The sequence below is a fragment of the Blennius ocellaris genome (genome assembly GCF_963422515.1).
Source record: "Blennius ocellaris genome assembly, chromosome: 20".
NCBI classification, from domain to species: Eukaryota; Metazoa; Chordata; class Actinopteri; order Blenniiformes; family Blenniidae; genus Blennius; species Blennius ocellaris.
In genome coordinates this window covers 21,684,041-21,709,652 of record NC_137669.1, presented here as the reverse complement: position 1 = coordinate 21,709,652, position 25,612 = coordinate 21,684,041, and the positions used below count along the sequence as shown (strand labels likewise).

General features: G+C 45.5%; 1 protein-coding gene across 1 annotated transcript in view; it reads left to right on the top strand.

Annotated features, from left to right (window-relative positions):
• angpt1 (angiopoietin 1) overlaps positions 1-25,612 on the top strand; it is a 61,618-nt gene that overhangs the window by 28,195 nt on the left and 7,811 nt on the right. The window contains exons 4-8 of the mRNA XM_080515524.1: positions 31-263; positions 7,832-7,959; positions 9,762-9,863; positions 13,778-13,944; positions 25,388-25,518. Of these exons, the coding sequence (XP_080371650.1) occupies positions 31-263; positions 7,832-7,959; positions 9,762-9,863; positions 13,778-13,944; positions 25,388-25,518 (761 nt within the window). The remainder of the gene's footprint in view (positions 1-30; positions 264-7,831; positions 7,960-9,761; positions 9,864-13,777; positions 13,945-25,387; positions 25,519-25,612) is intronic.

Genomic DNA, 25,612 nt, shown 5'->3' with positions numbered 1-25,612 from the left:
CCCTCCATCACCCCCCCCCTCTGGCCTCAGCCTTCTGGAGCAGAAGATGCTGGACATGGAGCTGCGGCACCGCGAGGAGCTGGAGAGCCTGAAGCAGGAGAAGGGGAGCCTGCAGACGCTGGTGGGGCGGCAGAGCGGCGTCATCCGGGAGCTGGAGGCTCAGCTGAGCCGGGCCACGGGGAACAGCACCGCCCTGCAGCGGCAGCAGCAGGAGATGATGGACACCGTCCACAACCTGCTCAACCTCTGCTCCAAGGACGGGGGTGAGTCCGAATCTGAACGCCGCCGCCGCGCGGGGGAGGCGAGGGGAGGCCAGGCGGGATTAGAAACACGCCGTACCCCTCCGGCTATCCAGCGCTCACGCTGCGCGTCTCGCGGTCGAACGCCAGGTTCCTTAATGTTCCTCACTTTATAAAATATAATTGTCAACAGGCGTTTGGATTTATAGGCGGTAAAATGCACGACTTTGTTCAAGCTCGTGTTTGAGGCCTTTTCCGTTACACCTTGTTCTCACAGCTTTTGCTTTACATTCCAATTCCGTGCATAAAATTTCGACTTGTTTCTTTCTGATCTTATCGAAATCCAAAAGAAAAACTTGGTAGAGTGGTCGTCTCTCAATGGGATGGGTTGCAGGTTCGATTCCCCGTCTCTTCGTCCTTTGCATACGACACGGTATGGTGAGGCAAGGCAAAGTGCACCGAGACTTTGGTTAAAATCTTTATACAGCAGATCAACTATTCAAATACTACGGGCTTGTCGAGAGTCTTGACCAATCATTTCCTCACAGCTCCTCCATATGGAACCCAGAACAGATGTGCTCCAGAGGTTTCAACTTGATATAGAGACTGAAGAGACGAGATATATATATATTGCTCAATGGTGTTGGAGACGTTGCCGGGCAGAATAGGAAGAGGAAGACGTCGGGGACGGATCAGGGATTCAGTGAAGGAAGACGTGGAGATGGTTGGTGTGTCCACAGGACTGGAGTTGGGTGATTTACCGTGGAGATCCCCGAAGGGAGCAGCCAAAGGACGAAGACAAATCTCCTTCTAAATTGCCAAAACTTGACAACGAAGCCAAAAAAACCCACAACAAATCAGATTCTCACTGATCTCCCTCACAATGGGAACCATCGCTTTCGATGACGACTTCATTCCAAAACGTCTGTGCTTTGAACTCAGACAGACGGAGGACATGAAGAATAACTTCCCAAATACGAGGCCTTTTTTTCTCGCCTCGTTTCAGTTTCTGGTTCCACTGGATGAGTTGGCTGCAATGCGATGTTACAGAAATAGCATTTGGAAGGTTGAGTCTGTGTACAGTTGGCTGCTCTGTCAAGTGTCGGATACATGGAGAAGTGATGAGCTCTATCCCAGCGTTACCTTTGTTTTGATAAAACAGGTTGCTTTTTTATACGTTCTTGCAGATTTATGGCTCTCGGCTGTTGAATCACAGTGATATTCTACGATTTTTTTTTCTATTTACTTCATATAAAATATCCCAGCTGGCAACAGGGCCAGCGGACTTTAGATATGTGATTTAAGTGTTTTCATTTAAATGTGACGCCTGCAGCAAAGACAAATAAATGTCAAAACACACAAGTAAGTGATTAATATGGAAGGACTATCTCAAGGTTTCCATTCGTGCAAAAAGAAGTCGTTAAATGTTTTGTTGAAGACATTAACAGACAAAAATGTTTTAAAAACGACGTCCATTCACTTGGCAATGCCAGAAACGCCATAAACAACGTCGTTTCCACGTTGGGCCTCCAGTGGGTGCTATTGTTTGTTTTTGTCGTCAAATGTCACGTTTACATGGAGACGGAGCATTTTTGGAAAACCTTTTCCACAAAGAAGAGCAAGAACATTGGCGATTTCATGCCCTGCCTTTTCTCCGTACTTTCACTTCTTTCCTCAGTCCAAAAAAAACGGAGGTTAACATGTGACTGCAGCGTGAGATTGCCTCAGTTGTTCTATCCTGGACGACTGAGCTGATTTCAGCCACGGCGCGCTGGGACTGGCTCCATCCGGCTGCTGCCTTGAATCGACTCAAGCTCCAAAGAATCAGTGGCTCGACGGTTAATTACTGCACTTTAGAGGCGAAGGTTTCGTGGCCCGAGTTGAGAGTCCAGTGTTCCAAACTGGCCGCATTCGAGCTGGAAGGCCCTGCTGATGCTGACAGGAATCTTGTGCAAGGATCGCATTGCTTCCCTCTCCCTTTCACAACATCTGTCCTCCAGTTACACGTCCTGCGAGAAAAAAAAACCAGCCGGTTAGCATTTTTGTGTGTCCGCTAGCATGTTAGCACGCAAACTCTGGAGTCTGGCTCGGTGCGCCGCCATGTTACCGAACTCCTGCGGCGTTTTTAACTTAACTTAACCACCAAAACACAAATCGCCGCCATCCAAGGAGCAGCGGGTCATCTCAAGGGGGGGGGGGCTTATGTTTACGCCTCCATGGAAAAATACTTGTCAATCACCTGTTGGCCGGTCTCACCGACATGCGCCCCTCCACGCGCGATGACGCTAACTCAAGAAGATCCACGTCCACTTTTGCCAGACCGCAAGATGGAAAAGCAAAAGTGTGTGGGTTTGAAGCGGGGGAGGGGGGGGGACGGCGAGTTGTTTTGGATTGCTTCCTTCCTCCGGTCAGATGTTACAGCTACAACAGCTCACGTGGAAAGCGCTCATCCTGCCCCGTACGGCGAGACGCAGGGATGCGCCGGCTCATAAACCCCCGCACCGCTGAGAGCAGCGTGGATAAAGCAACACGCTTCTTATTGTAACCCGATGTGCTCCCGTTTAACCCGCCCGTAAAGCAGCGTGGCGCACTTTGCGTTTTGCAACAAATCGCGTTTCACACTTTGATTTTCATAAAAGTCTCCGCACGCCGCCGGACACGACGCTGCTGATGAAGTAAAATAAGGCTTATTTCACCCCCTCCGGGCGCCTCCACGAGGGATTTCCTCTTTGGCCCCCGACGTTTGACCCTCCTCGTCCGGTCAAACGCAGTGAACTCGTTCAACCCTATTTATCGGACGTTTAAACACAACCCCCCCTACCTCACCCCGCTTGATCCTCACGTTTGACTCCAAATCCCATTGGTCACAGGAGATTTGACGTGAACTTGCGTCGTGGGGGGGAGAGGGGGAGGGGGGGGGTGGGGATCCGTTGCAGCCTGGATTTCCTGCAGAGACGCCTGGAGGCCCCCGCAGCGCTCCTGGAGGTTTTCCCATCAGACAGGAAACATCGGGGGCATGAAAGGATGCCGGGAGTCATGAGAGGATAGCCGCCGCGCACGATTAGCACACGCTCCGTATTCCATCAGCCCTTTTTTGTGATTTTAATGTAGCGTGCGACGAAGGTCGGCCTCGTTTCGCGCGTCTGTTTACTTTTGATTTGCGCGATTGGCCAGACGTCCTCCGAGAACGTCTTTGCCTCGAATTAGTTGCGCCTTTTTCGATTTCGACGATTTATCTCCGAGGAAATTGTACTTTTGGTGTCAGTAAGGTGGAGTCGTACCCGGCTTCCCCCCCCCCGCCGCCCATCCCCCGGCTGCTTCTAAGCAGGAACGTGGCCGTCGCCGCTCTGTGGTTGGTCCTTCCCTCCTCCACGGTGCCGTTGAAGGTTGAGGCGGGCGTGCGGGTCAAAGGTCAACCCCCTTTCCTCACCCCAGACCGAATAAGTCAAACTGTTATAGCTCCTGGGGGAGGCCCTGTCCCGGGGAGGTGAAGGAGTAGGCAGCTCCCGCTCCTGTTTTTATTTACAGCGAGGAAGCCGAGGAACTCTTTTTTTTTTTTTTTTTGCAACGAGTGTTCAGGGGAGGGATTTCGTTTGTTTGAATAACGGATTAGCGATTTCTTTTTTGTTTAGTTTTTTCGCTTCTCGTGCCATCAAGTGGCGTCCGCTTCTCCTTCAGCTCTGTTTTGAAAGCTGAGCCTGAGCATTTCCTCTGACTGAAACCGTCTCTGACTTTGCTTTGGGGAAGGCGACGGATATTTATGAAGATGGGAGTTTTCAAACTCCATAAATGTATTTCTTCTCCCCTTTTTTTTTTTTTTTTTAACTCAAATTTGTGAATCCAGTGTGCCTTTTGGTTGTTTATCTCTTGTTTAGCTTGCGGCTATTAAACAAAGCTCATCGGTGTGCAATGAGCCACACACACACACACACACACACACACACACACACGCTCTTACGAACAGCAATTGACCTCGGCTTCGGAGCACCTTGTAAAGAATTCTTGCTGCCAGCGATGATTTGGTTTTACACTGGTTCTATTATCCGACTAAATGAAAGATATTCATCATTTTTACTGCGGCTCATTCAGAGTCTAAAGGACTGTAATTACTTTAAGGGCCCATGCAAAACCTTAAAAAAATGGTGTTTTCTGTCGGCACTGCCTCGACATGACGTTACGTTAAACGACTCCATTAGACGATCCAAGCCGTCTTTTTCAAAGTGATTATTTCTTTGCTTCAGTGGCTTTAAAAATGAGTGTGACACTTTGGTGCAAAAACACCTTAATGCCCGCATAGATAATAGTTACCACCTGACTTTGTCCAAAACTAACATTTGAATATATTGCAAAGGTAAATATGGGCTGTCAGCGTAAAGATTGAGTCATGACACTCCGGAGGAAAACATTGTTCTTATTGTTCATCTACTGAGCGTGTGCAGAACAACTCGTTCTTATGTGGTGGTGCAGAAAATGCACTAAATAAATCCATTTATAATTACTGTAACACATGAATAGTGGATATGAATTTATCTGTGTATTATGCAGACTATTTATTTTTACTTAAACAAATACCAATGGTAGATTTTCTTTTTTTTTTTAACACGTTCCAAGCAAAACTCCCAACATCAACCACATTAATTACCAAACAACCAGCCCACTCGTCACGTTTTGCACCCTCTGCCACAAACATGAACAATAAAAACACCCATAAACGATAAACTGTGCGACTGTGAGGACAGAAGCTTTTAAAGCGTCCTCAGAGCGTGAAAGGGTTAAACACTCAGAATGAGCACGTCAGTCTCCGTTTGAGGATGAAACGGTCCCACGTCTTACTGTTGTTCCACATTAAATCTCGTCGGCGATCACTTTAACTGTCAGCGGCGCTCAGCGGACTGATTGTGGTCGCCCGGGAGCGGCGATGTCCGTGGAAGTCCATTTGTCCGCTCTTGCTCGGTTCTCGTCTTTGGGCTTCGTTTGGCAAGACTTCTGATTTATGCAAACACCCGGGGCCCTGCCGGTCTTTTCACATGAACCCCCCGCTGAATACAAGTCCCCGATGAACCACTAAATACTTTTCTGTAAATAAATATTGGGACATAAATAATATTTGTAGAACTGGGCAGCGGGCGGTTCAAGGGAGCCGGGGAAGAGAGAGAGAGAGAGAGAGAGAAGAAAAAAAAAAGAAGAAGAAGCCCTCCGCCTACCGAGGGAGCCCTCAAAGGCAATTGTGGAATAATTATCCACTCTGTTAAAGATTGAATAGCAGACAGTTCCCCTCTGACAGCGATCTTCCCTCTCCTGTGAAGTGCCCCTGCTGGCTGCCAGCTTGGGGTAAATTACCGTCTGACGGGGGGGCGGGGGGGAGGGGGGGCGGGGGGGGCAGCCCTTTGTTGCATTAAAGTCCGGACAGCCAAGGTCGGGCCGGCCAACCCGGCACAGCAGGAGATTCTTGTCACTGACACTCAATACTTTGTCAAAATGCCCGGGGGTGGAGGGGAGTGGGGGTGTGGAGGGGGAGTGGGGGGGGTGGAGGGGGGCGGTGGGGGTGGAGGGGGAGTGGGGGGGGTGGAGGGGGGCGGTGGGGGGGCACTTCACTTCTCTGGACATCTTCTTCGACTCAACAATCCCAACAATAAAAACAACGGCGTGAAAACTGAGAGGAGAAAGGGTGGGAGAGACGAGCAGGGAGGGGAGGAGGAGGAGGAGGAGGAGGAGGAGGAGGAGGAGGAGGAGGAAGGGGGGGGGGGGTAAAAAAAAAAAGAAATCGGAAGGAATTTCCATCAGTATAACAAGGGCTCGGAAGGTAAATACAAACCACTTGTTATAACAGGAACTTGAAATTTATAGCTTGTAGTATTTTGTCCTTAGCCCCTTGCTTGGTTTCAAAATAGCGCCGCCATAATTATGTGCAGATGGAAATGGACGCAGCTGCTCCGTCGGAGTCGGAGGCCTCCCTTCAGAGTGTGAAATCCCCGAGTCAACAAGCCACTTTGCAGAATGAGTTAGTGGCGCTCTTCTTCTTCTTCCTTTTATTTTTGTAAGAGAGACACGGCCAATCTTCTATCCTCTGCTGCTGCTGCATGTCTTTGAATCTGCCGCCTTTTTGTGACTTACTTCTATATTTCACTGCTCGAATGTCCTTGAATGAAGCACTGGACGTTATATTGCTCCCAGTAGAGGCTGCAGGAACCTGTCTGGTTCGGTTTTATCCTCCTGTTTTCACCGTCTCCTCTGCTCCGGTGGGAGCAAACTGTTGGCTTTTCCTCCGTCCAAGTGCCTCAAGATGACCGTGTTTTTATTTGCCTCCAATCAAAACAAAACTGATTTTTTGTCCCGGACTGAATCTGGGAGTTGAACTGAATTTAAAGCAGGGACAAGAACGAGCTTCGGTGAAAGACGGTGCCGGCGGCCGTGAAGAAGGTGGTCGGTCTCTCCGAAGGACGAGGTTTCTTTTTTCTTCTCCACCTGAGTTTGGACGTCCTGTCAGGAAGAATCCCGACTTCTTCTGGCTCGTGTTTTGACAGTCTGTCGTCTGTCATGACGAAGTGTTCTGTAGACCGGTGGAAATAATAAATCCTCCATCGCAAACCTCTGGGTTGACCTCTGACCGCGACGTGAGCTGAGCAGTTTAGATAGAATGTTGTGTGGTTCTAGAGAAAGTCAGCTTCAGTGTTTAACCGGCGCTTAAACTCAGAAATGAAAAAGCTATGATGTTGATCGATGCGTATTGAACAGACTGTCCATTTTGGGATTGATTCAGGCCAGAGGCTTGATACGTGTGAGTCATAATAGAATCAGTGGAGGCAGAATAAGTGTTTTTTGGGGGGTTTTTTGAACCAAAGTTGGAACACAAAGAAAAGTTTCTTTTTCCGCTCATATTGATTTACTTTTTTTTTTTTTATTAAAAAAAAAGAAAGACATTTTTAAATACATTACAGTCATTCCAATTTGCTTTTATAGAGAAACTAGAAAAGCCCAACACATCCACATGAGCAAGCAGGTGTGTTTGCGACTGTGGAAAGTAAAAACTCCCCCCAACAGGGAGAAACTTTGTAGAAACCAGAGTCAGAGGCTCATATAGATTTACTATTTGATGCATAAGACGGCACAGACGTGGATGAAGAGAGGCAGTTTATGAGCTGTGAGCTCCCTTTAATGATGGACGGATTTATTATTTACATGTGTTTTGATTGGTTTGCCTGTGACGTGACGGCGCTTTTAACACTTTTAACACTTTACTGTCCTCCCTGTGGGATTCTAATCTGGCAGAAGGAGAGAATACAAAAAAAGTGACACTGAATAAAGTTACAACCTTCACGTCGAGAAATCCAAAGAACTCATTTCACAATTAGTTCCACTTTGGATTTAGTCCTCCTCTTGTGATAATCTAATCCAACTGTGTCCAAACGTCACGCTGAAACACGGCGGTGCGTCTCCTTATCGACGGAGGTGTGAGCAACACTGTTTCCCGGGGAGAGGGAGCCGGGGAGATAAAAAAGGTTTCAGTGTCGCGTTTTTTTTTTTGTGTGTTTTTTTTTTTTATTTGTCGTTTGTAATACAGTAACCGCCTCCGCCTCTTCGTGTGTCCGCAGTTGTTCCGAACAGCACGAAGGTCGCGGAGGGCGAGGCCAAGTTCCGGGACTGTGCCGACCTGTTCCAGGCCGGCTTCCACAAGAACGGCGTCTACACCATCCAGATCGGCCCGCAGGAGACCAGGAAGGTGGGCAAGGTCAAATATTAAAGTAAAATCTAATCCCGTATAGATTGATCAGATTGCATTTAATCTGGTGTGGCGGTTGCTAGGATCCAGGCCTCTCACCCAGAGAACTATGGGTAAAGGGGCGGGCTTTTGTGGGCTGTTCCCGACGTGATTCCTCGCAGTCGGAAGAGCGCCTTGACGTGCACAAACCGCGAAGCCGGAAGTCGGGAAGCCTCAGAGCCGCGGCGAAAACCGCCGTCCGGCGCGGCTCTGAGGAGACGAGGACGAATCAACGTCACAGTCTTCTGCTTCCTCGAACATGTCCATAACGGGGTCACCAATGTGGCAGGATGAAGGACGAGGCAGAGCTGAATCTTGGAACACGTTTTTATTTAGTAACTCACTGAACTCGACTGGGACAGCCCACAAAAGCCCCATAGTCCTCTGGGTGAGAGGCCTGGATCCTAGCAACCGCTACACCGGCAACATTCTCGTATTTCCGTTTCAGAAAAGCTTCACATTTACACGGCAACTTTTTTGGAAAAACCTTTGCGTCGAGATTAACAGAGAAGCTGAAGACGGTGTAGTGAGAGAGCAGGACCACTAGTCGGCGCTGTTGCTTGTTTTTGTGGCGAAACCACAGCCGCATGCAGACGAGAACAATCGGCTGTAAACGTTAACACCGGGAGAACACGGCAGTCGTGGGGAAAGAGTTGGATTGTTTCCCCCGTTTCCATGGAGACGGAGTCAGAGAGCTTATAACCTCCAGCGGTATTCAGGCAGATGTGTTGAGGAGAAGTTTTTCTAATTCGATCAGACCGAGTGCACGTTCACAAACATTTACGTGTGGATATGCACAGTTATATCGTGTGCATCAATAACAACAGCAAGTTAGTACACATTGTCTGGACTTCACAAAAGGAGATTTCTTTTTTTTTTTTTTTTTTTTTTTACACGTTTTCCAGCAGCATTAAAGCTTCTGTGCAGCCGTCCTCTCACTGACATGGGAGAGCGGTTCCTGCATGATTTCCACTTAAAAAGCCTCTTTATGCTTGGCTGAGGCTGAAAGTGTGGTGTCAAGGTTGGCGGTGTTTATGTGTGTGTGTGTGTGTGTGTGTGTGTGTGTGTGTGTGTGTGTGTGTGTGTGTGTGTGTGTGTGTGTGTGTGTATGCAGGCCTTCCCTGTGCATTATGGTATGAGTGATGAGGCGGTCCCGGGGATGAGGGTCCTGTCAGGGCTGCGTCTTTAATCACACCCAGACCGTGGTCATGTGTGTTCAGCTGCGTGGGCCCGGCCCGAGGTGAGAGACCCCCCCCCCCCCCCCCCCCTCCCCCCAACCCACCCCACCTCAAAAACAATGCTGCAGATAGAGCGCCACGGCTGCATTATCAGCTTACACGCCGTGAGGTCCAAGGTTAAGGGCCACATTACACCCAGGTGTCGGCTGGTATGCGTCCGGGGCCGCACCGCGCGCTTTGATTCCAGCGACGTCTCCGGAGGGTCGCCGAGGGAACGAGGAGCCGCTGATTAAAGCCGGAGGAGAGCCGCCCGATGCAGCCGCATTCCCAGAGATGATTCATTTTGTGAAAGCCGGGAAAAGGAGTGTCCGAAAGCAAAACGATGAGCCTCCATTGTTCGCCGATGCCGCTGAGACTCACGTTCAATGTTGAATTCATTAGCCCGCTGGTTGAATCGCATTCCTCCGAATACGTGGAAAGACCTTCGGGTGCGATCGGGGGCCTCGACACCTTCGGACATGTGTCTCTTTTCCCACGCTTCCCCCGTTTCCATGTTTTTTATTTATTTTTTGCTCTGATGCGTAGGTGTACTGCAACATGGAGACGGCCGGGGGAGGATGGACCTTCATCCAGCGCAGGGAAGACGGCAGCGTGGACTTCCAGAGGACGTGGAAGGAGTACAAGATGGTGAGACACTGTTTGCATTTCACGGAATCTGTCGGAGTTTGTAAGACGGACCCATGTTTTACGAGAAAACGGTTTGAATTGAAGGACGTCAAACATAAAGTCTGCGTGTCCAAAACCGGCCTGCGACAGGCTGCGATCCGGCCAAACCAAGCACATTGTGGACATTTTTCTATTTAATCACATTTCTGAAGAGTCAGGGTGGATTTGTAGAAACACCCATAATGCAACAGCGATAGCAGAAGCACATTTCACTGTGTTTTGCATGAGAAGGTTTCTTTAAAATTGATGATTTGTTGAGATTGCAGTCATTATTGGTTTGTTTTTTTATGAAAGTAAAGTCATTTTCATCATGTATTCTCTGCATCACATCAGAAAAAACCCATTAAACCTTAAATTTAAAGGTTATTTTATCAGTTCAGGACATGAAACAGTTGACGTTTGTGGCCCCATTAATGTTAAATTCTCACTGGATGTCTTCAAAAAGCTCTGACCTCCTGATCTGGACAAGAACAAAATGTGTTTAGTAGTTGGTTTTGGAGAAACAATAAAAAGCAGGGAGTTGTCCCGTAAAGACACCCCGGCCCGCCCACCAGGTCACAGAACAACACGGGGCTCAGGTCATTTTCAAACTTATTTCAGATCACATGCATTTAAATTTTCCATCAGTCTTTAGGATATATTCCTTTTAAAAAAAAAAAAAGAAAAAAAAAAAGAGTCATTTACGCCCAAAAAATCACTGACAGAGTTGGGATTTGCTCCCATGACTTCAATAAGTATAAAAAGTTAAATTATCAGGTTCCCACGCTCCACACTCACTGTGAACTGTGACCAAAAGCCCTGCTGAAAAGCTGCTCTTCCAGCATTTTGCATCTGTTTCTTTAAAGAATAAATTATGTTTCTTCAGACCAAGCAGGAGTCATCAGCATAGAAAAGTTCATTTTTTTTGGACGACATTAACACCGTGGCTGTTGACGAGGGAACGAAAACAGGCAGATTTATTCCCATCAAGCGAAATATCCTACAAAATCCTGTTTTCTTTTTTTTTATTGTTTTTTTTTTTTTATATAAGTTTGTGCAGAGTTTATATCCATTGAGGAAAAAAGACGAGGATTCGAGCTCTTCAGAGTGACATTGAGTGAAAACACACACACAGAAACAGAAAGCGACCACTCATCCGTATCCATTAAGCATCAATTACGAAACTCTGCGATGAACAAAACATCCTGTTGCAAAAAAAAAAAAAAAAAAAATTCTTCCACAGTGGGATTATGACAAATCCTGAGTACATTCTGGCTTCAGTGTAACACGTTGAAAACAAAAGGGGAAAGTATTTGGAGCACCAGATGTCATCCCTCCTCGTATTGTTTCTCCTGGGGGGGGGGGGGGGGGAGGAGGAGGAGGGGGGGGCCAGACTCTCGGTGTTATTCTTGCTCTTCCCCGACAGGAAACGACTACCTAAACCCAAAAGCGAACGCGGCTGTTTGGCCTCGGCCGCCTCGTCGCCAGGTGCTTCGTGTTTCTGTCGTCGAGGAGAAATCGAGGCCGTGTTTACGTTGCTAAATTGGATTTATTATCGCTGCGGCCGTGAAAGTCGACTGCCGCTAGCAGCCCGTTCAACGCGATCCCTTCAAAACACGCCGTCGTCTCTTTAACTCCACATCCAAGTCAATGGGGAAAGGAATTCGACGACGTCACAAACTCCCACGGTGCCGTTTGGCTCCGACTCCAAAATAAAAATTTGTTACGCGTATGTGTTAATGAGAAAGCGTGAAATCAGATTTTACACATTTGAACAGATACTTTGGAGAAAATTCAATGTAAAGTTGGAAATCCGCGTTTGGGAGACGTTAAAACACACACACACACACACACACACACACACACACACACACACACACACACACACACACACACACACACACACACACACACACACACACACACACACACTGCTAAACAAACAGCTCAGCATTATTGATAGTCTCCTTGAAAAGCCAGGGATGATTGATAGAGTTTTTATTGTGTTATTAAATTTCTCCTTCTCGCTCCTCGGGGACTTGTAGTCACTTTTTTTTTTTTTTTTTTTTTCAAACGCACTTTAGGGAAAATGTAAATCTTTCAGATGACGCTGTGGCTCGGTTTCTTAGTGGCGCCTTGGGCGACAGAGTCCTGAAAGCGCACATATTAAACCGTGTTCCCAAAACCTTTTTTTTGGGGGGGAAATTAATTTTTGCAAAAAAATTTTTTTAAATCACTCAGCGGGTTCATATCATGTTATTGTCACTTTAAATAAATAAACACTTTGTGAAATAGTTTAAAGTAATGCGTATTTTCTTTCTTTTTTTTTTTTTTTTAAAGAAATGAGTCATAACAGCTGCTTGTAATGAAAAATGTGGCAATCGTTAACTAAATGTAATAAACATTTCCAGTGGTTAGTTTACGGTAAATTGTGAAACATTCTATGAAAATAATCAAGAATAATCAGAAGAAATGGTATTAAAATGAAATCCTGGCTCAATTAACAAAAAACGTACAATAACAACTGGTTATCACAAATTATTGAACACTAATGTGACTTAAATGTTGTTTTATCAAAGACCTTTAATCAGTTGATTAAAAATGTTTATTTTAAATATTTAAAATAATAAAATGAAAAACGGGCAAAAATCAGAAACACGAATGTGTTGCAATAGTTTGACAGCAAATGAGGTGAAGTTAACAAACTAAAACTGCACTAATTGTAAAAAGAACATTGAAAAAATGTTTAGCTGTTCGTAAAGATAGCCAAGACACAGACTAACACCAAACTAAATAAAAGAAGAATGTAAATAATAAATCAATAGACGATTCAGCCCTCGTTTAAACGACGTTTTAAAGTGAAAAATCGGTTTTTGGGTGTCTGTTTCCACGACAACGATGCTCGTTGTCACTGGAGGCGGATGGGCAATAGGGTTGAAGCGCGATAACCGGCGGCTCCAGCAGGGCGGCGACGTTCCTGCGATGGAACATCAGCAGAACACGAACTACGAAGGACCTGAGCTCCTTCCTCTTCCACCCACTCAGCAGGACGTGGCTCAAGCCCAAAGAATGCCCCATATTTACCCCCCCTCTCCTCTCTCTCCCTCCCCCCCCCTCTCTCTCTCCCTCCCTCCCTCCCTCCCTCCCTCTCTCTCTATAGTCCGCTGTCAGAAGCAGTTTTCCTTCCCTGATCAAATACAAACTCCTCAAGTTGTTTAAAGGAGCGTCTGAACGCTCGCCGGACACAAACCTTTCAGGAATAACGACTTAGAACATGCGTGACTTTCAGTGTAAGAGCGTTGGCCGCAGCTGGTAGCGATTTACTTCCATCGATAGGCGAGTTTATTCACCAGGAGAATGAAGCTTAAAAAACCTGCAGGAACATATGCATGAACTATATATATGCAAAAACTCTACAGACGCAAAAATCCAAACCCTGCATCTGGTTTATAACGTGTTGCTCTCAAGTGGTCCAACATGAAAACTACGTCGTTTTCAGTACTTTACTGAAAACGACTTACGTTTTAACTTCATACCTTCTCCAAACGACTAAACATTCAGTGATTTTCAGGATATTAATGCTTTAAATACCTTTTTCTTTCAGGATCAAAGAAGACAAAGGGTTTCATTTAAATGACAAAAGTTAAAAGCGACAGATGTTTTTGTGTTCATAAGAATTCCTGCATAATTTGAGACCTTGGAGCTCATAAAACCAAATTTCACTTAATGTAATTCGTGTAATTGTAAGAAAATTGTATTTTAACTTGCCATTGGACCAAACTGTTCTGACGAGCGAAACAAAGAGAACATGTTCCGGTTCTCCGGTCGTCGGGTTCGATGGGGGGGGGGTGACAGCTTGAGATCTTCAGAGTTTCTGAGGTATTTCTCTGCTCCAGGGCTTCGGGAGTGTTTCGGCCGAACACTGGCTGGGGAACGAGCACGTCTACCAGCTGACCAGCCAGCGGCAGTACGCCCTCCGGGTGGAGCTGACCGACTGGGACGGACACCAGGCCTTCTCGCTCTACGACCGCTTCCAGATCGGCAGCGAGAAGCAGAACTACAGGTACGTGTTCGGCTCCGCTCCCGCTGATTGCAGCTGACAAACCCAGGAATTGTGTTTTGTATGGAGCTCTTCATACTGACACTGCCTATTCAACTTTAGAGGAGATATAAAACACAAAGACTATAACGTCATCTGGGAAAGTGTCTGTAATTGACGCAATATTATCGCTGTTCTCCATCATAATAACATCTTGCAGGTTCGGCCATGAAGGTCCAATCAGATTCATTCAGTCGGAGTGGAAAATCAACTGGATGTACTAAACTGGGACATTTTAAGATAATCTTTCAAGCTTTAACACAAAGTTAAATTACGATCTCTATTATCCAGAATACAAAAAAAAAAAATACTTCAACTGCAAAGCTTCTCGGTCTGAATATAAAAAAGTCTGGAAAAGTGGGATCATCTTATATTCAGAGTTTAATATTCAGCTCTTTCTTTTGGAACGATCGGACATTTCATGACTGGAACACGCTGTTCGGTCATCAATATGCACGGAGTCCACAATTCGTTCAGTAGATTGATTTGTTGATATGATACCCCCCCCCCCCCCCCCCCCCCTTGATAATTGGATTTTTGGAAACTGGACGAAGAAGACGGACGGTCGTCGTGCAGATTAGAATCTGTGGTCTGGTGTCAGAAATTCCAGGATGGCAATTCTGTTTGTCGAGTTTAGCCGGTTTTCTCAGCCTGTGTGGTTTGAACACAGATTCGTATCTGTTCTGTTAGATAGCCGTGAAATGAGGGACTGGGAAATGTGGTTAAAATGTCTCTCGTGGAGACAAACGTGTGGTCGACTTTCAGGCTTTATTTTAGAAACGGTTAAGAAATACATGTATTTAAGCCGCGACAGCACTTCAATGGAAAGACGAAATGTCTGTCAGTGATTGTAGGAACCTTTCCAGACACTTCTGTCACGTCTGTTATGTAAGTGTGTGGTGAAGTTTGTCTCGCAGCAAATTCCTTCCCGAAAGCCAACGTGTTGCGATCCTCCGTCTCCCTCGCTTTTGATTGATGCTCGGTCCTGGTGTGCGTCGTGGGGCAAAGGTTCCTGTTTTCTTTAGGGGGGGGGGGTTAATGATAACGGGCTTGGGACTTTGTCAAGACGCTCGGCCCCCTCAAGATGTGGAAACTACTGCGGAATTCCTCGGACTTCCAAGCAGTCGCTGGCTTCAGAGGCGTGGAAGGGTCTGACATGTCCGCCCGATCAGAGGTCCCCCCCCCCCACCCCCGGTTGCGAAACGTCTCGACTTCAAGAGTGACGAAATGCGCAGCGAGGAATCTGTGGCCTGAAAGCCTTTGCCTCGGTTCTTCCCCCAGAAACGAAGGTCTCATGTGTTTCTCCACCGCAGGCCTTTTGCCACATCTAATTTTCCTCTGGTTGATGACAGGAGTTTCACTTTACGAGGTTCCCGTCTCGGGAAGAGCTCGTACCTGGAGAGCGTTCTCCGAGGGCCTGGAGAAACGCTTTCAGTAATCCGGAAGAGACGGCGTCGTCTCTTTTTGTTTTGAATTGAACGCCGAGTCGGGGTTTAGTGTGACCACGGTGCGAGAGCTCGTCTTACCTTTGTTCTTTTAAGCGCTGACACATGGCGAAGAGGAAGGTTTTGGCGAAACGTCTCGATGATGTTCACAACTTCTCAAACTCTTTTTCCCCCTTTCACATTTTAGTTCTAATGCCGTGAACTCGATCCCATCCTGGAATATCATATGACTTTACATTCTGCTTCTCATTTGTTTCGTATCTTTTGGGACGATACCCGGAGTTGCAGAATGCTGACAGCCGGAGTCGGCTCTGAAAATGACTTTGCATTGAGATTTGAAATGGATCCTCTTGTTTATTGTATTTATCCTATGGAAATTCATTTGTGTCACATCAGCTTGTTCCTACACGGTTGCATCATTTTAATTCGCTATATAATTGACCTCAGTGTCTTGAAAGGGTAAAAACTCAGGACTCTCGGCGTTCCGTCTCGTACTGATTGGTGTTCCCGAAGAGCCAGGATGGGATACCGAGCTCTAAAAATAGATTTTGTTCGAAAAATTGCTGTGGTTTGCTCCTCTTGAGATATTGGCCAAAACAACCCAGACATGCAGACCCTCAAAGCAACCGGAGTGCTGTGGTCGTCTCTGCTTTGGCAGCGTACTCGTTTTTAAAATGTCAAACTGATCGTGACAAATCGTCCGTGTCGCATTCACGGTTTTGAAGAGATAGCAGGGGGGGGTGGCGGTTCTGTAGGATCTGCGTCACCGCGAGCCAAAACATTTGTACCTCACACTCTCTTAGAAAACATACACACGGGATAAAAAGCGAACGCAGACACCAAACAGACATCCACCGCTTGGAAAAAAATACCCATGTAAGCCCCATTTTTCATAAACAATAAGCGAGCGTCACCCGCCAGGAAATGTTTGTCTCGCTGCCAACCTCTTGGTTTCTTCTGCAGCGAAACGGAAATAACTCAACACACCGAGAGGGAGGGAGGTGTGCAATTATCCCTCGGTGAAATATGGACTCCTAATCCTTCGGAGATGAAATCTTGTACACAAACTCCCATTTATTACCGGCAACTCTTAACAACGCTGGGGCTGATGTTATCCTTCACTCACTCATGTAATGCTTGTTGGCTTTGCCCGTCACAATAAAACTCTCAAAGCAGTCCATTAACAGCCATCAGATGATATCAATATTATGAATTACAAGGCTGCGATTCACTGACCGTCCAAGTTCCATTTGGCTGCTCAGTAAAAAAAAGTGTAAGAGGCTTTGCAGCTGCCAAGGAGGAGAACGGGTGGACACGCCTCGAAAATATTTACTACTTCTCAGCGGTTTTAAAACCTGCGGTTGAAGGTGAAAGTGTGTATTTGTACTGGTATGTGTGATAGAATCTATGGCGCCATTTACAAAACATTTTCAAATGAAAAAGCAAGTGTTTATTCACGGTGAAATTGCGAATGTCCGTGTTCTCCCATCGTTGAGGTTTATATCAAAATGTTCATTGCCTGCATGTGTGTGTGGTTTCATTCCCAAAAAAACGACCAACAGCACCCACTAGTGGCCCTACGTGAAAACTCAATAATTTTCAGTGTTTTTGTTGTGAAACGCAAAACTTTGGTTAAATAAAAACACAAAAACGATGATTCTGAACTTGAAACCTTGCTAAAGACAAGCAGAAGCACCCACTAGTGGCCCAACGTGGTCACTGCATTGTTTTTAGGACAATACCATGCAAACGGGATTCTATTTGCCTGAATTGAAAATGGAATAACAATACGTCTTCACTTGTGATGTAAACAAGGCCTATGTTGTGAGTAAAGCTCTTTTGTGGTTGTTTTCTTGTCTGTGCTAAAGTTCATATTGCAAATTACTGTATTCTCCAGACTATAAGTCATATTTTTTTAACTGTTTTATGGCCATGCTACTTGTAATAAAAAGCTAATTGTATATCAAAATGTAGATATACATTAGATGTACATATAGTCAGTAGATGTACATATAAAAATATATAAACAATAAAAATGTCGCCCAAAGATTAGCTACACCGCAGAATTTAAACAATTTTTTTTTAAAGCTTATACATCAAAAGACACAGAAGCAGAAAAGGCTCAGAACGAGTTAGAAACTTGTCAAGGAGAAAGCAAAGCTTTTACCGTGGTGAAGAAATCTAAAAACCGTTTTACTCTCCATGACAGATTTTCAACAGGTGAGGGGTTCTATTCAAGGAAATACGGGAATATACTTTTAGTAAAATTCATCCTTTATAGCTTTTCAAAAAATCTGTAGAAATAAATGGAAGGAATTTGGTATATTTATGATGTATATCAAACATCGAGGGCTGCACAGCTGTGTAGTGGTTAGCATTCTTTAATCTTGTAAAAACAAACACTTAAAGAGTTTCTAAAGATAACTACATTTTTGCAGTTTGCTTCATCTGCAGAGTTCAAGTAATCTGAACTGACCAAACCTCTGGAGCTCTCTCTGAACCTCAAGCTCATGATGTTGAGAAACAGGCTGCTTTTGTTTTGTTTTTTCTGTCATTGTTACTGCAGAGACCAAAATTGTCGAGGTTACAGCCTTTATAAACAGCTGGAGAAGAAAAAAAAAACTGCTATCATTATACCTAATGTGGCTGCACAAGTTGCAGAAGAGAAAATGATATAATAAAACATGATTTTATGACCCGCGAATAGTTTTCCAACGAACGCTTCTTTGATATGGCCTTGTGAAATTTGTCGGTCGCAGCGGAAGAGAAATAAACGACAACAACACTCAAAGGACAATCACAGAAAACACATCTGGAGTGAACAAATGTAAATAAAAGTCAGGAAAAGATGAAAATGCTTCATTTGGACAGTTATGTAACAAGAGACGTTGTTGAATTTCTTAGGGTCTTTTTGAGAGAAATGGAAAGTTGGCTTTACTCACTGCAGGGAAGGCGACTGAGCCTCTATTGAATGATTTAAGAAATAAGAGATGATACAGTGAAATCGAATCTCAGCAGCGGGGACTGAAGGAATAATGAGCTCGAAGGTCAGGATTTCTCTTTGGGCAGAAGCAGCAGGTATAACACAGTGTCGTCTGCATACCAGTGCATCTGGCAGTCATGCAGGAGAGAATCACAATAACCCGCTACACATTATTAGGAATCCAATGCTTTGTTTACCATAACCAAGCTGTCGTACAATATGAATTAAATCGTCAAGAACTAATCTCTGTGGTCATGTTGTAATGTCAAAAATCTCACTGCACTCTTAAAATTGTCCAAGAGACATTCAGGATCTATTAAGTGTTTGATTTATTTCTCTGCAGACTTGGTGGAATTTTATGGGGTGGAAATGTCCCACTTTCCTATCAGTGTGTGTGTGTGTGTGTGTGTGTGTGTGTGTGTGTGTGTGTGTGTGTGTGTGTGTGTGTGTGTGTGTGTGTGTGTGTGTGTGTGTGTGTGTGTGTGTGTGTGTGTGTGTGTGTGTGTGTGTGTGTGTGTGTGTGTGTGTGTGTGTGTGTGTACACCACCGGCTCCATCGCAATACATCCTTATGGACTTTTGGCACAAACCAGAAACTTTCCCAAAAGTCACCTATGACACAAACTTTCACAGTAGTTGCGTCGTATATATATGCGTTGACACAAGTTGAGGTTTACGAGGAAAAAAAAAAAATGTTTAGTATGCACGTTCAAAGCCTCCCAAATGGAAGAAAAGAGTTATATGTTTATCTTGTAACGGGCCATTACATCTTTATTCAATATCTTTCCTCGTGTGGACGGCCAAGATTTTAGATCCAGTCGTTTCTCCATATGGTAATGGCCTGAGGCCCCCTCAGGAATAAGATAGATCTCATTTAGATGTTTTCCTTGTGAGGATTTATAAAAGAAATTGGCAGGATTCGGGTTTCAAAACACGGTGACCTCTCTGCTTTCCAAGACTCACACTGAGATAATCTCAGATACGTCAAGTCGTGTCGACTTGAACCTCGTCCTCGTGAGCTCCGGGTTCGTCGGTCTCCATTTCTGCGGTCAAACACACAACCCAAGCTAATTGGATGGCTGTGTATCGCCACAGTTATCAGAGGTGGGTGGAATTCTCACAGTACTCATAATAACAACGGTCGCGTTCACGGAGGCTGAGCCGCCGTCGCCGCCAGCTGCTGATCAGGTCGTGCAATATCGTGGAAAAAAAGAAGTTAGCAAGTTGGTTCAACCACAATCTTGAGTATTCACTTGGAGAGGTTTGTGGGAAATGGGCACCAAGAAATCCTGACCATGGACCTTTAACAATCATTTCACAAGTCGGTGTGGGAGGAAGCTGAAGCCTGTCTCGGCTGACGATGAGCAAAACAGCGTTTCAAGGGAATCCTACCAGGGCGGCTCTGACTCACCTGGTCATCAGCCGGTCCCACGTAGAGGCGGATGGATCCTCACCTTCCTTATCAAAGTGCAAGACTCTTAAACCCAAGATACTTCCAATTATATACGAGTAATTCATTGTGTGTTGGAAGGTATGGATGGAACTAATCATTTAAAGTGCATTAAGACTGCAGAGGTGGGGTTTTTTTTATGTTTCTTTAAAAAACATGAAAAACGATCTTTTAACTCCCCAGTCTTCTCCAAAAAACCTCCGTCCACTCGTCACTGTGAACTGGGCTCAACACGTGAACTCGGCTTCAGGGCGTGTAGTACACATGGAGGTAGACTGAGGTCTCCTTTAAGAGTGGGCGGGCCACAGGGCTGGGCTGTCCAGCACCACACCTGTGGCCACTTTCTGCAATCACCATGCCCTATATATGTCCTGTCTGTGTTTGTTCATTGTTGGTTTGCTAGTCATCTGTGTCTCGTCCGTCCTGTCCAGCGAGTCAAGTCTGCTGCGCTCCTCCGGTGGAGGAGCAACCTGCTATTCATCGGTCTGTGCTGTCATTATGAATGAAAGACTTGATTGAACTCAGCCTGACTCCAGAGTCCTGCACTTGGGTCTTGTCTGCAATCCGTGACAGGCAGGCCTTTAGGGGCACTGTGACTTACAAACACACCGTAAACGCAGAAGAAGACAGAACACATAGAACTTTAGAAGTAGATTCCTGCTCATAAACCTCTAATATAATTCTAGTTCTATGTCTATGGCCCTGCTCCTCCTGCTGCTAGCATCAGTAGCTTCTGCAGCTCAACCGGAGCTAATAGTCCTTGATTGCTGTGGTTATTTGATGACATCACGGACCCCGGTGGGGGTAGGGGGGGGTATTACATCAACTTATTTCCACAGATGATCATCTTTGACAATACGAGCCGGGGTTTTAGAATTTCTCCACTCTGGAACCCGTGTTCAAACAAACCTGTTTTCACGCTTCTAAAACTGCCTCACGTGGACGACAGGACAAAAACAGCTGGTTTAGGTGAACCGGTTTCCTGGTTTACTGACAGGAAGTAACATAGACTCCATTTACATGACCTTTAAAATAAAAACGCACCCTTTTTGTGTTGTAGTTTGTGAAAGGTTTTGCGTTTTTATGGCAACTTTGTGTACGAAATGGCTCAAACACTGAAAACCAATGTAATTTTCCTGCTGGGCCACTAGGGGGTGCTGTTTGTTTTTTGGAATGAAACCGCACACACATGCAGCAGAGAACAAGACGCTGTCAACATTAACAATGGGAGTGCACGGACGTTCTCGTAGACCGACAACCAGGTCGGATTGTTGTTACGGTGACTGTCAAAATAAAAGCACCAAGTCCCAGGAGAATATGGAGGAAACCTTGTTCTGATTGTCTCTACTGAGCATGTGCAGAACAAATGGTTATGATGGCTGCGGTGCGCATGTGACGTCGCAGTGCTCCCGCCGTCGACACGTCCAATTGCTTCCAGTTGCATTTTATTTATTTATTTAAGCATTTTAATCCCCGTAAAAAAAATTTAAAATACAGTGGGGAAATGGACGTTGTGATAGAATAAATACAGTTTTGATCCCAAATTAGTCAGGTTTTTTGTGACCTGACACATTTCACCTTTCAGATCCACAACTTGGAAACAAGAACGAGCTTCTGAGCTCATTTTATCCAAATCAAGCCAATAATATTGACACTGTATCAAGTTTTCTGTGGGGTTCTTTTGTAATGTGGGCGAGCTGATCCTCTTTCAGTGACATGCACCGTCGCTCCTTTGACTTTGTAAATAAGTCAGAAGATCAGAAACAGCCCTCGGTGTCCGGTGGGTACCAGAGACCCCCCCACCCTCCCCCTCCCTCCCCCGAGACCTCACCAAGTACAACCCAGGAATTCCCCGCGTGGCTCAGTATTTTGGTTGCTAACGATCCCTGACCAGCTGCATGACTAAGTTTCTTTACCAGGAACAGCCAGATTAGTATTCTCCTTCACGTCTTCGTCCAGCTGGCCAGAGATCCGTCGCCCGATTCCTTTCTCTTAACGGGAGTCGCAAGATGTCATCCCTCCTTTCTAAACGGGCCTCTCGTCCTCCTGAGCTCATTGCTTGGCCCATCCTTTGATTACCTCACTTATCTTCTGAGTGCATAATGGACCCTGACAGTGGGGGGGGGGGGGGGGGGGAACTGCAGATGCCAGTTGGGGTCGGGGATTGTTGGTCTGGTAAATACGCCGGTAAACACAGCCGCAGACTATTTAAGGCCGCCTGTCAAAGTGTCAGGCTGGAGAGAATCCCCTCTCCGTGACGGGCCTTGGCGTTGCGAGAGCTTCGGAGCTCAATGTTCGGCGAAGCCTGGTCTTCATCAGAGCGGTAGCGCAGACCTCGTCCCCGACACGGCACCTTCTCTTCCTCGCAATCGGGGGGGATTAGCTGATGGACGTGGTGTTGCTCGTAAGTGAGGCAGCGCTTTTTTTTCTCGGATGCGAGCTGGAAAATATCTCCTCGGGACATCTGCTAGCCTCTAAAAGATAATACTTTCAAGCGAAGTCGCAGGCCCTTATCCAAACGCTCCACGTCCACCGCTGCTTCGGTGCCACTGATTAGACTCATGACTCACTCTTAAACTGTCAGATTAGTCGAATTCCCCACTGCGACACTTTGTACTCTGCTTTACAAATCAGCCCTTTGCACAGCTGTCCAAATACAGAAGTCCGTCACGCCGAATGACTTTCTTTTTCCCGTCGATCTCTGAGACGTTCAACCTGAGTCCTTACGGCCACACGCGCAATACCTTGCCCCGACACCCTGCGGTAAATAACAAAGACCTCATTGGTTCGGTGCTGTTCTCTGGATGGGAGAGAAGAACTGAAAAAGTGTAAAGTTTAAAAAAAATAGTGTTTACGCGACAACGGTGCTCGCAGCCACTGAAAACGCAACTTTTTTGGAAAACGGTGGAACTGTTCGGGAAAATCTACACTGTGTGTATATCAATTTCTGTCAATTTACTCTATTTTTAGAGGATTTCTTTTCTTACTGGATTGTTTTATTTTTAAAATTTTTACTTTTTTGGTGCTTTTTTTTGCTCTTGTTTAGATATTCACATATGTTTACATATTTTAATTCTTTAATTTGATCATTTCTGAACCTTTTTACCTTGAGCTGTTGTCAGTTTGTTTCCCCCTGGGGAGGAATAAAGCTCTATTCTATTCTATTCTATTCTAAAAAAAAAAAAATGCATCCACACGGGAAACACACTACTCAAAACGATGTAGTACATATGCCAGGCCTATAGGTGGCACTGTAATGCCGCCACAGAAATACGACCAAAATGGAGAATCTCACCAAATCTAACATCTGACCTTATTAAAGCAAATCGCCTCGGTGGCCTCAGCAGCGCCACCTAGAGGAGGTAGACCGCCATTGTTGTAAATGCAAAACGTTTTGGAAAAGAAAATGTAAAAACAAATACAATTTTTTAAGCATCCGAGAGAGCGTGAGAGAAGCAAATAAGTAAAGTAAATGTGCAGTACAGCCGGGGGGGTCGGGGGGGGGGACTGCAGATCTTCTTCTGGAGGAGTCTTTCTCCTCCATCGTGTTTTCATTTTCCGTCGAGTTCTGTGCTTCCACATGTGAAGCAGCTCAGATCGGAGGCGACGCCGTGATTTCAGGGGTTAGACGTTCGCTCTCCGGACCAGAAATGGTGACTCCTGGTCTGGGGGGGGTTGGGGGGGGGGGGGGTCCCCGTCGTGGCTTCAAACGGCCTGATTGTAAGGAAGGACTTGCTATCAGGAGTTCTGGAGAGCTTCACCCGGAGACGGCACCTCTCCTGAGGAAGACATTAAAGACACGCAGGAATGTGACTCTCCAGAAACGGATACTGACGTCAAAGAGAATTTAGCGAAACATACTTTCATGGTGTATTGTGCTTTTTTTCTTTCTTTGTTTTTATTTGCCATCCTGGACGTTGCCATCCTTCTGTGCATAGTTTCCTTTATTATCTTTATCAAGTCAAATTTACTGGTATCAGGTTGGATTTTCCTAAAACTGGTTTTAAAAACCTATTTTTCATGGATTGTATTTGTATCACACATTCTGCTGCATCAGCAGAACCATGTGGTTCAATATGACATTTTATTTTTATTTATAATTTTATAATTCTATTTATTTATTTCATTATTTAGCTTATTTGTTTATTTATTTATTATATATGGTTCATTTATTATTTCATTTATTTATTTGGATTTTCTACATGTGCATACACATATATATTAATCATTTTTGATGACATGTATAAAAGAATACCCGAAGACGACACACAAAAAAGTCATACATAATTTATTTCTGCAGTGGTCCTCTAAGTAAAACCATAAAAAATATGAAATAGTGACATTATAGTGAACAATTAAAAACACATAATTGTCTGAAAATATAAATGATAGATTAAATACAAGTTCTTCCTAAACAAATCTATTGCACAAAAGTATTTATATATACATATACATAAGTTATCAGAGACCAATTAATCATAAAAACGAATAGAACAAAATGAAAATGAAAGCAGTTTTTATGTTCCTGGTTGAAGTTTTGTGACGTACTGGTCCAACGTGAGGCCAACTTCGACCCCAATGCTTCTGTAACTCTGCAAAAAAAAAAAGACTGGACCAAAAATGAAAAAAAAAACAAACAAACTGATATTTGCTTTATTTTAAATCCCATTTTATTTTATTTTTTTTATTTTTGTTTGACACATCTGGTTTAAAGCTGTTATTTCTCTATTATATTATCCACATTTTCTGTCTCTCCATCATCCCTCCGCCCACTCAACTGACGGTTTGCAGGCTTCATCGACATTTCCCAGAACGGTGAAACTCTTTCGGACACTTTAAGTTTACATTAGCCTGAACATGATTCAAGGCGAGTCATGGTATTTCCACAGCGTGCGCTCACCAGATATTGTTGAGTTCTTCACTTGTAATATTCTCCAGACTGGGCCTGCTGCGATATATTTCTGGACTGTTTTTTTTTTTTTTTAACTGTATTTGGTTTCATGACAGAAAGCAAATAGAAGATCGTGGAGGGAGTGGGAGCAGTAGGAGCCTGTGCAGTTAAATCCAATAAGCCAAGACAAGAAGATATATTGCCTTCTTGGAAAACAAAGACCCACAGAGACTTTGCCACATCTGTCCAGCTGTGGATGGATGATGGGTTAAACAGGTTGCTTATTGGACTTGCGTCGCTGCCGCGGGTCTGTATTTCAGGATTTAGTCTGTTGTTGCGCTGTAAATTCACGCCCTGCCCAGACATTCCTCCCGTCTGCGATTCCTCCATGCAGCCATTGTGCCACCCTCGTTGGTTCCCGCTGGCTCTCCCGTGTTGTTGATGCACTTCCAGGACGTGTAGTCAATCACAACAAGACCCCCAATGTCTCCCCGGAGACGTCTGTCGGCGGCGTGTTGTGTCTTCTCTTTATTGCCTCCACTACTCAACGCCGGCGCTGGCAGCCTGCCTCCTCCCCTCCCCCCGTCTGCCTTTTCGTGACCCGACTCCCTCGTCTCCCCCCCCCCCGGTGTCTTTCAGGCTGTTCCTGAAGAGCCACAGCGGGACGGCGGGCCGGCAGAGCAGCCTGGTGATCCACGGAGCAGACTTCAGCACCAAGGACACGGACAACGACAACTGCATGTGCAAGTGCGCCCTCATGCTCACGGGCGGTGAGTGCTGCGGAGATTCGTGTGTTCGTGGTCAAAACAGAGGCAGGCGTTCACAGTTCGTTCAGTCATTCTAGTCAGAGTCGGTGAATTTTGG